General features: G+C 39.1%; 1 protein-coding gene across 2 annotated transcripts in view; it reads right to left on the reverse strand.

Moving 5' to 3' along the window:
- LOC116261929 (protein SWEETIE) overlaps positions 1–16,563 on the reverse strand; it is a 132,427-nt gene that overhangs the window by 35,772 nt on the left and 80,092 nt on the right. For both annotated transcript variants that reach the window (XM_031640879.2, XM_031640880.2), the window contains exons 31-40: positions 11,402–11,495; positions 9,072–9,298; positions 8,797–8,935; positions 8,637–8,705; positions 6,350–6,406; positions 6,077–6,163; positions 5,858–5,986; positions 5,508–5,711; positions 4,975–5,433; positions 4,682–4,747 (exon numbers count right to left, since the gene is read on the reverse strand). In XM_031640879.2, the coding sequence (XP_031496739.1) occupies positions 4,682–4,747; positions 4,975–5,433; positions 5,508–5,711; positions 5,858–5,986; positions 6,077–6,163; positions 6,350–6,406; positions 8,637–8,705; positions 8,797–8,935; positions 9,072–9,298; positions 11,402–11,495 (1,531 nt within the window). The remainder of the gene's footprint in view (positions 1–4,681; positions 4,748–4,974; positions 5,434–5,507; positions 5,712–5,857; positions 5,987–6,076; positions 6,164–6,349; positions 6,407–8,636; positions 8,706–8,796; positions 8,936–9,071; positions 9,299–11,401; positions 11,496–16,563) is intronic.

Below are 16,563 nucleotides of genomic sequence, written 5' to 3' on the forward strand. Positions count from 1 at the left end.
CTGAACAAAAACAGAACGTGGGAGGTGGTAAATATCCCTAAAGCGGCTCATCTAGTTGGGTCCAAGTGGGTTTACACCATTAAATATAAGCCAGATGGAAGTGTAGACAGATATAAAGCTCGCCTAGTGGCCAAGGGGTTTAGTTAGAAATATGGAATTGACTACCTAGAAACGTTTGCACCTGTTGCAAAGATGAAGACAGTCAAAGTTATTATCTCCTTAGCCGTGATATGAGTGGAAGATGTACCAACTTGATGTTAGAAATGCATTTCTAAATGGAGACCTCGAAAAGGAAGTCTATATGTGCATGCCTCCTGGATATGAGGAACCTGGAAAATGCTGCAGGTTGAAGAAAGCTTTTGTATGGGCTCAAGCAATCCCCTCCGGCGTGGTTTGAACGACTTAGACTTGTAATGAGACAACATGAATATCATCAAGGGAATGGAGATCACGCTCTCTTTGTAAAGAGAAAGGAGCACAAGGTAATGCTTTTGTTGGTATATGTTGATGATATGATTGTCAAAGGCAATGACAAAGATGAAATAACAAAGTTAAAGGAACTGTTGGCCCTTGAGTTCGACCTCAAGGACCTTGACAAGTTGAAATATTTTCTTGGCATTGAAATTGCTAGGTCCGACACAAGTCTTGTGTTAAATCAAAGAAAGTATACTCTAGATTTATTAAAGGAAACTGGAAAACTTGGGTGTAGACCTGCTTCTACTCCAATGGATGCTGGAAATAAACTTAGCCTCAGAGATGGGGAGCTCCTCTGTGAAGAAGCAAAAGGAAGATATCAACATCTTGCTAGAAATTGATTTATCTTACTCTTACTGGACCTGATATTACTTTTGTTGTGAATGTGATGAGTCAGTTTATGCATGCACCCACAGACGTTCAGTGAAAGGCTGTCGACAAGATTTTATGTTATTTGAAGAGGAGCCCTGGCAAGGGCCTCTTGTACAGCAAAAGTCTCTCTTGAGATTGAAGGATATTCCGATGCTGACTGGGCAGTATGTATGGACACTAGGAGATCCACTTCAGGTTACTGTATTTGCTTAGGAGGAAATCTCGTAGTGTGGAGAAGAGACAGGATGTCTGCTCCCGCTCCTGAGGCTGAATATAGGGTTGTGGCCATAGGAGTCTCAGAGTTGTTGTGGTTGAAAGTGCTTTTGGCTGACATAGGAGTCAAAATTGAGGATCCAACGAAGATGTATTGTGATAACAAGTCAGCAATCAACTTGGCCAACAATCCTGTGCAGCTGTGCTACATAATAGAACAAAGCATGTGAAAATTGATCGTCATTTCATTCAAAGGAGAATTGATGCGAAGGAGCTTGTCCTACCCTACATGAGGACTGAAGACCAAACAACTGATATACTGACCAAGGCCTTGCCATCTATTTCATTTGAGAGGAATGTATCCAAGTTGGACATGTTCGATCTTTATGCCCAACTTGAGGGGAAGTGTTAACGTATATGTGTGTTCGGGTCCGGGTCTGGATCCTATCCAACCCATTGTCTTGATGTATTCCTTTTAAGTACCGTGTAACCCCTTTTTCATTTGAATGAGAAATTAAGTGTGAGAGAGGTACCGGCAGCTAGTGGGCGTCGAAACTCCAAACGTTCATGGTTTTTCTCCCTTCGAGTTCGAGGGTTTTCCACTGTTACATTGATCTTCGATTTCTACTGCACTCTCGATCCTACTTTTCTACAGGAAGCATGGTAAAGATTTTGATGTTGTGGAGAAGGTGCAGAGCCGTTTTAGCGAACTCATGACATATGCTATTGTTGATGTGCATACTACGTCACTTGCTGGGAAAGAGACCTATTGGAGGGCTTTATGGGCCGATACTACCCGTCGGCACCCTCTTGAAGCGTTGACCTAGGCCTCAATGATTCTATTTCATACTTGTATAGATTGTAAAGCGAAGCGAGTAGAAGACTTATCACTTGATTATGTTTGCAGGTACACCGAGCACGTCGAGTAGACCTTGAGCGACAAGACTCAAAGCTCGAGGCGTTTTGGGTATTTTGACGATGCGCGTCAGGTATGGCGGCATTCCAGGCAAATCCCTGCCTGAAGGCAAAATTTAGAGCGCATGCTTTTAAGGATCGTAGGATCCTATGTTGTGTTTGTGATTGGTGTGTGTATTATAAGTGCTTATTACTACATGAATGTATGCATGTGATTGAATGATTATGATATTAGTTGAATGTTCTTAAACTACTACGCAATGGTATATGCATGCTAGCAATTAACTGCTTAGGACAGATTAGGCGGGGTATCGAGTCGAGTATCTCATCGACCCCGATTTTGCATTAGAAAGCATCCTAGAATGATAATTACGTAAGACAACTATGAGCCAATCACGTATCAAGACTACTCTTCGTGGTTCGGCTAAGTTTTGTAAGATGTAATTGATATGTTTGATTGATGTGAATATTGCAATATTTTTCGTGTGCATTGCCTTTGGCATGATACAATTGAATGAATATTGACTATATGTGTAGCTCTCGTGTGGAGACATTTGGAGGTATAGATGCACTCCTGAAGTAAACCAACCACATGTGCTAGCCAGTCACTTTGTAAATGTGTTCTCATAATGATAAGTTAATGAAGAATAACGGATGAGAGGCCAGTGGGTTATGACAATGTGTTTGGGAGATGTCCCGCCCTCGCCAGTGGCTTACCCTACTCGAAGCGCGGGGTGTGCAAGGCCCCAGGATATCGTTGTGTGATGTGCTTGAAGCATTGGGCTCCTGCCTTCCCAACTTGAGTGTCTTAGGGAAGGCTGAGCAACTCTCCTTGGAATTCAGACATCCATGGATGATTGCTCTACCGTTGTAGCATGAACAGATCCCGTATTGTTTCGGGCCACCACGGGGGTTGTCTTCCGACTGTAGGTCGCTCATGGTGTGCACATGTCTGTGTTGCACCCACAGGAACTGTCAATTCACTCAAGCTAATGTAAATGAAAAGAATGTAAATGAAACGAATGTGAACGATGTGAATATATATGAAGCGAATGTGACAATCGAGTGTGTTAATTGTGGTCATCGAGTGGTCTCCACATTTTGTGGAATATGTGAGAGACTGCCATGACAAGTTCTGTGACTTCAAGCTACTATCATCATGTGATAGTGTTTATGTTTTTCGTATATGTTACATATCAGATTTGAGCTCTTACCTTAGAGGGTTAGGGATTTATCTAGTTTGTAACTTTGTTGTCATATTGCGAAGGCTAAGCCTTCTATTGCTTATTTTTTCAGGTTTTGACGGACCCGGGGCAACAAATTGATCAGATGGCTCAACTCACATCCTACTGACGAGATTTTGGGTCTATGGTAGTGCCGGCGCGTCATGTTTTGGGTCTCAATGATGTATTGTTTTGTTAGACATCAATGTTGTTGTTTTGAAGCACTTTTGTCATGTGTATCACCAAGGAATATGAAGTGATTTGTATGAACTGAAAATTACTACATAATAAAAATTTTGCCCCATTGTCTTTTGATATGCATAACAACTTTCGAATCGTTGTGTCGTCGCACCTCGACATTTTTATGTTTTTAAAGAAAAAAAATATTTAGGGGTAAAAAAATCAGGGTGTGACACACACACACACACACACACACACACACACACACATATATATATATATGCAAACATATAATAAGATTTTAAGCAATAATAACATAAATTCATTGTTTACATTTACAAAAGATATATTATTGAACAGAAAATGGTAAAATGGAAAAAGAAAACATATAAAAAAGATGCCAAAAATTTACAAAAATTAAATTTCTCGTGTCCAACCAGTGTCCCGCCCCAGCACCAGTTTCGTGTCACGTTGACACAAGTATATCTACCTTTTAGAAGTATCCGCATTACATAGCCCCCAAATGAGTCAATTCCTTTTTTATAAATTTTTCCTTAGTAACCTAGCTCATTAAAGTTTTTTTGTTTCCCTCTTGTATCTCTATTCTCCCCCAAGTGGTCGAGTTCTCCTCCCCATTATTAACCTAACTCCATTGGGTCCACTTATAGTCATTACACCTCTCAATTGTCATGGCATTACATGGTGATGAGTCCATGTTAAGTGGCGTCTTCCTCCAAAAACCATTTATTATATTTTCTACATTATATTTTTGTTCATTTTCTTCTTCTTTTCATTTAAATGAGATATTGTAATCATCATGAATTTAATTTCTTAGACGACCCATTAATCCATCTCTTCCACACACTATTTCATAGGCTTTCTACAAGTCTAATCTTGTAGTAATAGCGTGTTATACTACCGTGGACGAAATGTCCAATACACATTCTAGATGTAACAAATGTGTTCAATAGAGATCTGAATAGCATGATCCAGATCCACAAACTGAAACGTCTAAACAGTTTGTGGATGGTGATTATACATAGCCATATCCCAAAACTTCCATGCTCTACCCATTGAGACACCTCACCTGTGAGTAACTTAATAATTCCAAATGTATGTCTAGATCCAAAACAGCATGCAATTGCAAGATCCAGACAACTAAGAAGCAAAGAAAAGGTGGCAGAATGCTAAAGGGTAGAAAAACAGAAGTAGTGCAAGATGAGCAATTTGTATAATAATACATATGTTAAACTGAAAAGATAATATAGCACTGGGCTGAAAGAAAAGCCGTTGAGATGAATTACCTGCGCTAATAAATTTATTGAAAGATCATTCCACGAAGCATCCATATGAACAAGATATAACAAAGTCTGTAAAAAAAAACAAGGATCTCAAGACATCAATTGTGAAGGACGCTTTTTTTTTTTTAAAAAAAATATCCTACAGCATGCAGATTAAGATGTAACTACTGACAATTTTATCTCCTAAATCATACAAACTTGTAGTCAAGAAAAAAAAAAGGCACATCCAAATAAAGCAGCATAACAGAAATATCAGCCATCATCATAATATAGAGAACTGGAATTTCAAAGAATACCTGCCCAAGTTCTTTGGAAAGATCCAAGGACACCATTCCAGAATAATAGAACTCCTTACTCGAGAGAGAAAGAATAGCAATTAGTGCAACCTCGTAGGGTTTCAGATCCTGAACTCCTGTCTTTGTGTCTCCTTTATTTCCATTATCACAATTCTTGAAAGGACTAAAAATCTTTGGGTTATGTTTGGGATCATTTGACTGTCCATGAAAGAAGAGAACAAATAACGCAAATCCCCAAATCAAATTGAACTGATCTGATGTCAATTTGACCATGCTATACCCAGACAAGTAATTTTCTAAAGTAGACACTTCTCCAGCTTCTGAGCCATCTACTTCAGTATGGAGAGGGACAGAATCTAATGTGACAGCTTGCAGAACTGCTGGCCAGGCTTCATCTAGACAGGGTTTCACCACTGATGAAACAAGTGAAGATTGGACACCAACAAGGAACGGCTTGAACTGCAAATAGCAAGAGAGTCGAGAAACAGGTATTTCAACAAGAAAGAAAGAAAGCCCATATCAAATCCACTTACACTGGTCATGGACTGTAGTCCAAAACATATATGGATGTAGTCATTAAGCACTGAAATCCAGTATCTTCCTAAGACGGTTGAACTCTTTGAGAATGCAGGAATTAGTGCTGCATATTCAGAAGGCAAGCATTCTGGGTCTCTTCTCAAGTACCTAAAGGTATATGATTTGACGGAAGCATGTGCTGCTAGGAGTCGTACTTTGATCTTAACCAACAAAAAAGGAAAGATTATCTTAACTCAGCAACATAAATAGATGGAAAATGAAAGGAAATAGCATAGTTTCATGTCAACCAATGAATGTCACTATAAAAAGGAAAATTTACATGCACAATCTAACAAAAAGATAAGACCTTGCATGCCACCCATTCTGCAAAAGATGGATAGTAGATGTCCTCAAAATCATCCAATGGTCTTGAAATTAAATGAAATATCCGCTGAAGCGCAACATGATCCCCTCTAAGAATGCCACTAGTGAGAATCTGAAAGTTTTGTCATAAGATTTTCAAAAACATCACAGGACCGTAACAATTGGAGTTGTCAGATAAAGCTTTAAGGCTTGAAAGACACACTTTTGCTGCCAACTGCAGACCAGCTTCCAAAAGCAGAGGACTGGAATTAATATCCAAAGCAGTTCGAACAGCAGAAACAAGCTGGGCCTGAAATCCAACAGAAACCACGATAAAACCAGGGTCAACTGTTACTGGGTTTTCTAAGTACATCATTATTGCTTTCTGGATGAAAGAGGAACTGAAACTGTACCTAGGAGATGTTAACAAGTAAAAATGCTACCAATGCAAATCTGAAGCGAAGAAAATGATAATAAAAGCAGCTCCGAAAATAACCTGATATTGCTCCATTAGAAGATGACCTTGGACTTCAGGATCAAGAGTCTTCTCGAACTGACAAATAAGAAAAGGTAATTAAAAAACTAATGTATTGTCTAAGATCTATACCAAGCAAATAATAGCAAATGAATTACAAGGAAAATGTGAGAACATGATCCAACCAGTACTTGCTTTATAAAAACTAATAGAGCTACAGTTCATGACCATCTTTACATGCTATCGTAAGACCAAGTTTCTTGTTGACAATGTTGAAGAGAAACTAGCAAAAAGTAGTATTCCATTTCAAATAGAGATCAATAAGGAATTGTAAAATAGTATAACATATCTAAAGAAACGTAACAAAAGAGGACAGACAGCTTACTAAAAATTTCACATGACTACCCCAACCTACTAACATAATTCTAGAACATAGACATCTATGATGCTCAGCTTGTCACAACACTTCTGAAAATGGAACTAGAGACAGGTTTGGTAAACCTATCAGCTATTTGATCTTCTGAAGCCACAAGCACAGTAGATATATATCCAGATGGAACTAAATCACAAACATAGTGATAAACGAATTCTATATGCTTTGTTCTCTCGTGGAGCCCTAGATTATTTGCAATATATGTGGCAGCCTTATTGTCACACTTCATCTCCATAGGAATAGAAAACTTGACTTGTAGATCAGCTAACACAGATTTAATCCACATCATCCAAACTGCAGTTTGAGATCCCTATATTTAAATTCTGCACTAGACCTTGCCACGACATTTTGCTTCTTGCTTCACCATGTAACTATGTTTCCCGCTACAAAAACACAAAAGGACAGCATGTTTTGTTAACATTCCTATCAAAATGAGTCAAAAAGGGATAAAATACCTATTATAGCAGAACAAGGAGTGAAAGAAATTGAGAGAACTACTGGTGGGGTGGAAATCCAGCAGACAAACAAAGAAAGCTGAGAGAGATGGGGAGCAATAACAGAAGATGTTTCTAAGCAGCCATCTAGCAGGGGTAAAAATCTGCAAATTTATCGAGCTTTTAGTTTTCCCAAAATTCAAAACCCTAGAAAGCACATCCTCCCAAAACTGAGAGAACAAAGCCCAAAAGAACTCAACTTCAGCCTTAGGCAGTGAACTTGACTTTTTTCTTAATCATTTTTTTCTCTTATTGCCATTATAATATTCAAACATTACATTTCTTAAACAAGAATGTACATCACAGAACAACTCACAATTTTACCCAACAGCACCAACTCCAATCAGATTAGAAAAGAACTGTATGCATTAAGCAGTGCAGCTCTAAGCAACATCACCCAGACTAACCTATCTGATCCGACTTCGGCGACAAATCTCAACCAATCTCAGATCTGATTCAATGACCTCAGCAGCAGACCTGGACCAATCTCAGATCTGATCCTATGATTTCAACAGCAACACCTTTTAGGGCTGAGTACACGACTTCAACATAAGGACGAGAGAATCTTACACATAACTGATCACATCCACATCAAACAACAAAAAAACCACCTACGCATTTGGCCACTTCTACTGAGATCTACAGATCGACCTAGGGCATCTGATCAGATCCCTGACCTTCAACGTTAGATAAAACTAAAAGGGTGTATTCAGCTCACACCAGATCTGACAACAAGAAATAAAGGGAATGGTAGAAGAGATGAAGATGAAGAAAGGAACCAATCAAATGGAAGTCAGCAGCTCCAGGTTCGACGGCAGCTCTGATACCATGTCACAACGTTGAAAAGAAACAAGAAAAAAGTACTTTTTCATTAACTCTAATCTCTCTTAAATAGAGATTAGTCACGAATTACAAAATAGTCCAACATATCTAAGAGAAATAACAAAAGAGGACAGACGACATTAAAAACTTCAAATAACTACCCCAACCTGCTACCACATTTCTTTCAGCAATTCTCAACAGGAAAAACATATGAATAAGGATTTGCATAATCCTATTTTTTCTAAGATAATCCACAAAAGATGAGGTCCACAAAAGACAAGCCAGACCAATTATTCATATACTGGAAATTTTGAACAATGAAATTTAATTTCATGACTGGAAGGCACTGCCACCTACATGAAAGGCTGCTGCAGGATTCTACGTAACTGGGAAAACAAATTTGAGTAATGCAACCATCAAAATGGGATAGGACATCTTATTTAAGTACAAAAAGGGTAAACTATCACTCAATTCAATTTGATGCTTCAATATGAAAGTTAATATAGATAGCTGAAAAATAAGTTAATAAATGAAGTTCCAGTCATGCTTAAAAGATTACCTTGTCCAGAACCGTGCACAAAATCGATACTCCCATGGGTTGCATATTCTCAAATTGGGAGGTGCTTACCTATCAAATCCACCCAAAAAACAAAAAAGATACATGTTAAGGATGATTCAAGTATGATACCAATGATCCTATCCATATCTTTCTCACAGACCTGGAAAGCAAGTGCCACAAGCTCCTGGATATGCAAGACCAACCAATCACTGGAATCATTGAAATGCCTTTCTCTAGCCAAAGTCAGGTCAAAATGCGCAGCATCAAATCCAACAGCAGCAGGTATGTGGCTCAGACATCTGATTTCATGAGTGATTTGAATAAAACAGAAAAAGAAAAAGAAACATTGGCTTGGATCGGGTCATATATGCCTTAGAATAGTGATATACAAGACTGTCAAAAGAAATCAAGAGAGCAAAACGAAGTAGTTCTTACTCTGCTGCAAAAACACGAGTTCTATAACGTAGATGTTTATCATTCTTGACCTGAATGCGTTGAATATCAAAGAAAGATCCCCTTCCCTGTGCATTATAAGTGGTTGCTATCATGTCTTCACGATCATCTCCATAATTAATCGCCATATCACCATCAGAATTTCCAGCTGAAATATCATGCTCCAATGAACTATGTGCATTCACCCATTTTCCTGAAGTAGCAAGAACCTGAGGTCCATTCATATAGTTTTAGTACTATTTGGTTTCACATGAAATGAAATGCATGTTACAACTGAAACCCAACACAAGGGAAAAATAGGTACTCTTTCTTGTGGCTATTTTAGAGAAACACAAATACAACAGATACTCACAAGTGCAAAGGAATTATAACTACAGTTTCAGTGACTGTACAAGTTACCACGGTTCCATTGCTACAATGGGCCTTGCACAATTGATCATTCTTCCATCAAGGCCTGATGAACTTACAAAATCCCTCACCTCAAATTGTCCAATACGACTACTTCTCAAGATTTATTTCTTGTTTTACTGTTTTCTATCATTTTGATGCATGGCTATCCTCTGCTGCATTATGCATATAGCTGCTCTAATATACAATATAAATGAAGCAGTATAGCAGGTGACTTTCCTACACAAAAAGCCCAAATGCATAACCTAATAATGTAAATGAACCATCACTGTCGACTTGCATGTCCAAGGGCCTCCATCTAAAGAAAAAGGAGAGATATAATTTCAAAAAGTTTATCATGAAACCCTTGTGGTCTCAGGTATATCTCAGCAAGGTTTGGCACCTATGTCACACGGATACGGCAGTTTGGGTCAAGTACCGGCGTCGACACGCCGACACGCGGATCCCGACACGTGGATACGGCTGGATACGTTTTGGATCGGGTCTGGGTCAGACCCGATCCAAACCACTTTCATAACCCGATTTTCTCTTTAAACCTCGTTTTTTTTTATGCTTTACTCTCGACGGTCGACCTTCCTTTACCCTCGACGACTTCCACGGCAGCACAGTTCGGCAATGGTGGGCCAGACCCGATCCAAACCACTTTCATAACCCGATTTTCTTTTTAAACCTCGTTTTTTTTATGCTTTACTCTCGACGGTCGACCTTCCTTTACCCTCGACGACTTCCACGGCAGCACAGTTCGGCAATGGTGGGCAACGGCGACGACCTCCGGCGATCGACGGCGACATCCAGTGGCGTCCGGCGGCAGCCGACGACAGAGAGGTAATTCTGTTTGATATTAGCAGTTAGGGTTTCAACTTTGATTTGGGGATTTTTTAGATTGGGTATTTTTTTGCCGATTTGTGGATGTTTTGGTTTGAATATTGGACTATCTTCAATGCTATGTGCGATATTTTATTTTTTTTGTTTGATTTTGGTATTTGGGGATTTTGCCGATTTGGGGATTTTGCCTTCGTTGTTGTTAATGATGCTAGATAATGATGAATAGGTGATAATAACAATCAAGTGAGATAAGCAGGTTCAGCTACATAGTCGATCGCAGCTAGATATTATAGATGAACTCGGCTGTTGCTCAGAAATTAATGATTCTAGCATCCAATCTAGATGGCATTAACATATAAAATGTTAATTTTAGAAGTTTATGACATGATAGTATGCATATATATTGTGAAATGCATATATTTTTGGCTACATGACAGACATATTCTTTTAGACATGAATGAACCGCTTCTGCTTTTTTATCTATGAAGGTTTAGTACGATCATTTACCATTCTTGAACAAGTTTTCAGCCTTGCTTCTGCTTCTGATGTTTTGTGACTGCATGTTTATACTTTGTCAGTTTGTTGTATTGGTTTATTTCATAAATTTTATGTTGATTATATGTTTTTTCCATCTTTTTATTATGTTTAATGTAGTATGGCGAGCAAAGGAAAAACAGTGTCTCAGTCTCAACCATTTTTTATTATCATTTTTAATTTTTTTGAATATAATATTCGCCGTGTCCGCGTACCCGTACCCGTATCCGTGTGACATAGTTTGGCACAGTATACATGTTTAGATAAATCATAAGGATAACTTGAGAAGACAGCAGGAATGATAAGAATAAAACCAAGGACATAAAAAAATATAGTAGCAAATATGAAGGTGGAAAAAAAAATTCAAAACGTCATGACATTTTTGTGATATTATAATGGTAAAATCACAAAAGGATTAGCATAAAATTGTTTCTGACATTCCCTAATATTTTATACTTTTCATCCCAAACAAATTGTTTTACGAATCCATAAGTTTAAGAAGCAAATGGTATCTATGACCAAGCTTGAAACCATAAGATACTTACCACACTTCGACAAAGTTGAATCCACAATTGTGGATAAGAAGGACAAGATGCATGTAGCAAGCGCATAATGGTGGCACGAACCAATGTCCCAATCCTACAAGAAGAACATTTAAAAACATTGCCAAACAAGTAATTTAAGCATGTAGGCAAAAGGTTCTAATTCAAATAATGTGTGATTCAGAAGATGTAACTTTACTTAGTAAATGATATTTCACATCAACCTCATGCAATATGATTTAAACATTTTCTTTTCCTTTTCCCTAGTAACATTGTTATTGTAAATATCTATGCCAGAATAAGAGGAAATTATTTCTGTGGTCATTCAAGGAAATCAAATATTAGAAGCCCAAATCCTTACTTTTGTTATAATAGGACAAACATACCTGGTGAGAAAAGCTAGCATGATAAGAAAATAAGGTGCAGCATTAGAAAGGCAAGTTAACAGTGAAGAAGGAAATTAACAGACTATAAACCAGTTGAAATGTGTGTGTGCAAACCTCTGTCACATAGGTACTACCCTTAAGGAGCAGTACCCATACCATACTGGTACGTACCTGGGTGCGGCTCAAGTACATGTTTGACTATACCAGGTATGGTCAACGTACCCGGATACATATCTACTATGGTCAACGTACCCAGGTACGTATCTGGTATTTTTTGAACTCGGTCAAGGTTGACCAAGTTGAAAACCGTCTTTAAATTAGGGATTTTTTTTTTTTACTTTTAAACAAAACGCAAAACCCTCGACTTTTGTCAAGGGCTCTACCTATTACCCAAATTATGATGAACTACGTGATTTTGGATGTGTCTATTATGTCCATGTTGATGTTTTCTTGAGAAATAAATTTCAAGATCGAGCTATTACGCAGATTTGTGGTATATGCAGAAAATTATAAGGGCTATAGATGTTACAATCCAAAGACCGGTCGCGTGCATATTTCACGACACGTTTTTGATGAGCTCAGGTTGAAGGACTTAAAGGAGCCACATGCAATGTTCAATACAAGGGATAATACATATGATTCATGGCTGAACGCTAAGGTATTAGGTCAAGGAGCTGATGCAACCACACACACACAATGATAGAATTATAAATGAATTTGCGGCAGCCTCAGATGTTCAGATGGACAGCACGCCTCCATCTACTCATATGAACAGCACGTTTTCACCTAATCGTTTTTTAGGAATAGTATATACTTGACGATTAGCTCCAACAACCGCTCCAGCAACTGATATCACTTGCCCACGTAGATCAGAATGTGTGCGACACCCCATTAATCGATTGGGTAAGTTATGATAACTTCTCTTTAGATTTCCAACTTTTTCTCACATAATTGAGCAAAAAGGTCGCTCTGAGCACGCATGCAAGAGCAAATATTGGGTCGAGGCCATGAATAAAGAAATGGCTGCTTTAAATGAATGTCAAACTTGGGAGATTGTCCCTCGTCCATAATAAGAATGAAGTGGGTTCAAAATGGGCTTACGAACTCAAATACAAACCCGATGGAAGTATTGATAGACATAAGGCTCGTCTTGTAGCTAAAGGCTTCACGTAATAGTACGGGGAAGATTATGATGAGACATTCAGTCCAATTATCAAGATGGGAACGATCCGGGTTGTCATTTCCCTTGCAGTCTCACATGGATGAGTTTTATATCAGTTGAATGTTAAAAATGTTTTTCTCCATGGTTTTCTAAAAGAAGAAGTATACATGGAACAACCTCCAGGTTATGCAACCAATGATCCAACTCAACGGGTGCCTAAATTACAAAAATCGCTATATGTGCTTAAGCAAGCATCTCGCTCATAGTTCGATAGATTTTCTCATGTACAACAGGCTAGTTTCCTCATAAGTTCACTTGACCAGTCCTTATTCATATATCATTCAAGTGAAATTACAACTTGGCTACTCATATATATAGATGCCTTATTGGAAATTCTTCATGTCATATATCTCATGTTAAGAAAGTATTGAAGCAACAATTCAAGATGAAGGATCTCGGTGAACTACGGTACTTTTTGGGTGTTGAGCTCGATAGAAAGGGCGACACGTTAACTCTTACGCAACACAGATATACTTTTGATGTCTTGGACAGAGCAGGTATGATAAATTGCAAGACCATAAATACTCCTAGTGTTCTCAACACAAAATTGAATGCCTCTGACGGGAGTGATACATACTCAAATCCTAGTTTTTAACTGAGTATAGTTGGCATGTTGCAATATCTCACTTTTACAGGCCCAAACATAGTATATGCAGTGAATCATGTTTCTCAGTTTATGCATGCACCCACAGAAGGACATATGGATGCTACTAAACGTATTTTGCGCTATCTTAAGGCTAATCTTGGGGATGGACTCATCTACACAAGAAAGTCAACTGATTTGAATGGACATACCATTTCCACCTATACTGATGTTGATTGGGCAGGTGATCCAGATGTTAGACAATCAGTTTCATGTTATTGTATCTTCCTAAATTCCAATCTTGATTGCTGGAGTAGCAGGAAACAACATGCAGTTGCCAGATCAAGCACTGAGGCAGAATATAGGGCAATGGCTGCCGGCGTAGCTGAAGCTTCATGGTTGCGCCATCTTCTTGGGGAATTCTCCCTTCCCATTGCTCAATCATCTCTATTTTGTGATAACCAAAGTGTTATCAAGATTGCTTTCAATCACATCCTACATAATTGCACTAAGCACATAGAGATTGATCAGCACTTCATTCGCCAGAAAGTTGAGGAGAACGAAATTGTTCCTACTTATATACCCACATCTCAACAAGTGGCTTATCTATTTACCAAGGGTCTCACAGGGCATCATTTCTAGGAATTGAAGAACAAGTTATACATGATCAAACCCCACGCACAACTTGAGGGGGCCTGTTAAGATATGGTTCGGGTCAAGTCAGACCCGACCCATCTTCACCACATGCAACACATAATGGGCAGTGACATACTTGTAATTTTTATTGTTGTTTTGTGTGTTTTATTTGTAACAATAAAGTGTAATTAGTATATAGTAATGACAAGGGGTAGGCAGGCGTCAAGGCTAAGGCCCTTATTCTTCTCTCTCTCTCTTTTCTCGAGTAGCCTTTTCCTCTTCTAATCTTCTCGCACCTCCTTAAGACTCCATCTAGTGGTTTGGTGATATAAATCAAAATCTTAGAAAGTGGACCAGTATAAGGCCTCAAACTCGATACTTGCCGGTCGCTCCAGAGTATTCAGCTGCTAAGATGTCTCTTGTCAAGCCCGACCACGGCGCCTTCTTAACATAGCCGAGAAGCATCTCTCTCGTCCTCTATTTCTATCTCCCATGTCTCTCAATGGTTTTCCCATGCACCAACATCTTACACCTGCACTATAAATGACTTGTACATGAGGCATATTGAGGTTGGGAATACTTGCCTTTGGGTTTACTTTGCTTTGGGGTCCTGTCTAGGCGAGAATGTTGTACCCTCAGGCCAGCAAGCGTGTTGGTGCGTGCAAAAGTTGCTCTTTTGAACGTCTTAGACTAGTTATGAGACGACATGGTACATTTACGATACGTTACGATACAGCGTATAGGTCGACCCGATCGATACACGATACGATACGGCAGTGATAACATTGGTTTGAACGTCTTAGACTAGTTATGAGACGACATGGTTATACTCAAGGAAATAGAGATCATACACTATTTGTGAAGAGGAAGGAGCATAAAGTTGCTCTTTTGTTAGTTTGTGTTGATGATATGATTGTTACACAGGTGATGATGAGGACGAAATAACAAAATTAAAGAAGTTATTGACTGTCGAGTTTGATCTCAAGGACCTTGGCAAGCTGAGATATTTTCTTGGTATTGAAATCGCTAGGTCTGGCACGAGCCTTGTGTTGAATCTGTTGTGTAGAAACACGAACCACAAGGAGAGAGCAGAGAAAGAACACACAATATACGTGGAAAACCTCAGAAAGAGGTGAAAAACCACGGGGAAGCTCTGACCTAGGGGCAAACCGCAACCCTAGGAGAGAGAAAATAATATTCACTTAACTCAACAATTACATGTAAGTGAAGAATATATAGGAGGGAGAGAAAGAGTGCCGCCTAGGGTACCGAGTCCGCCTCGGTATCCGTGCCCCATAGGGCCGGGTCCATATATGGACCCGGTTCCCAATACAATATATTCTAACACTCCCCCTCAAGCTTGGCATACATGTCAAACATGCCAAGCTTGCTAACATTTTTCTCAAATTGAGATGTACATAAAGACTTAGTTAAGACATCTGCAACTTGATCTTCAGACTTCATATAGGGCAGAATCAACTCCTTTGAATCTATGCGTTCCCGTATGAAGTGACGATCGATCTCCACATGTTTGGTCCTGTCGTGCATGACCGGATTGTTTGCCAAGTTAATCGCAGACTTGTTGTCACAATACATCCTCATCTTCTCTTCCATTTTAACCCCAATATCTGCTAAAAGAATTTTGAGCCATAACATCTCTGTAACCCCCATAGCAACCGCCCTGTATTCAGCCTCAGCACTGGACCTGGAACAAACTTCTTGACGTTTACTTCTCCATACCACAAGGTTACCTCCAAGAAATATGCAGTATCCTGTGGTAGACCTCCTAGTATCTGTGCATCCTGCCCAGTCGGCGTCAGAGTATCCTTCAATGCTTAGTTGATCTTGCCGAGTGTAGAGTAGTCCTTTCCCTGGGTCATTCTTTAAGTATCCCAATACTCTTTCAGCACTTTTCCAATGACAATCAGTAGGAGCATGCATAAACTGACTTAACACACCCACAGCATACGTAATATCTGGGCGAGTAAGAGTGAGATAAATAAGTTTACCAACCAGACGCTGATACCTCCCTTTTCCTTCCTCATCCAAGATAGTCCCAGTTTTGATACTTATCCTTGTGCCAGACTCCATTGGGGTAAGAAAGGGCCTGCATCCCAGTTTACCTGTCTCTTTTAGAAGATCCAACGTGTATTTTCTTTGGCTCATAACAAGCCCAGTCTCAGATCGCGCGATCTCAATCCCCAAGAAATACCTTAGTTTACCCAGATCTTTGAGATCGAATTCTGCAGCTAACGTTTCTTTCATCTTCCTTTTCTCCCCCTCGTCGTCGCCTGTGACAATCATATCATCAACATATACAAGTAAAAGGCTCACCAGA

The sequence above is a fragment of the Nymphaea colorata genome, chromosome 10 (assembly GCF_008831285.2).
Source record: "Nymphaea colorata isolate Beijing-Zhang1983 chromosome 10, ASM883128v2, whole genome shotgun sequence".
NCBI lineage: Eukaryota > Viridiplantae > Streptophyta > Magnoliopsida > Nymphaeales > Nymphaeaceae > Nymphaea > Nymphaea colorata.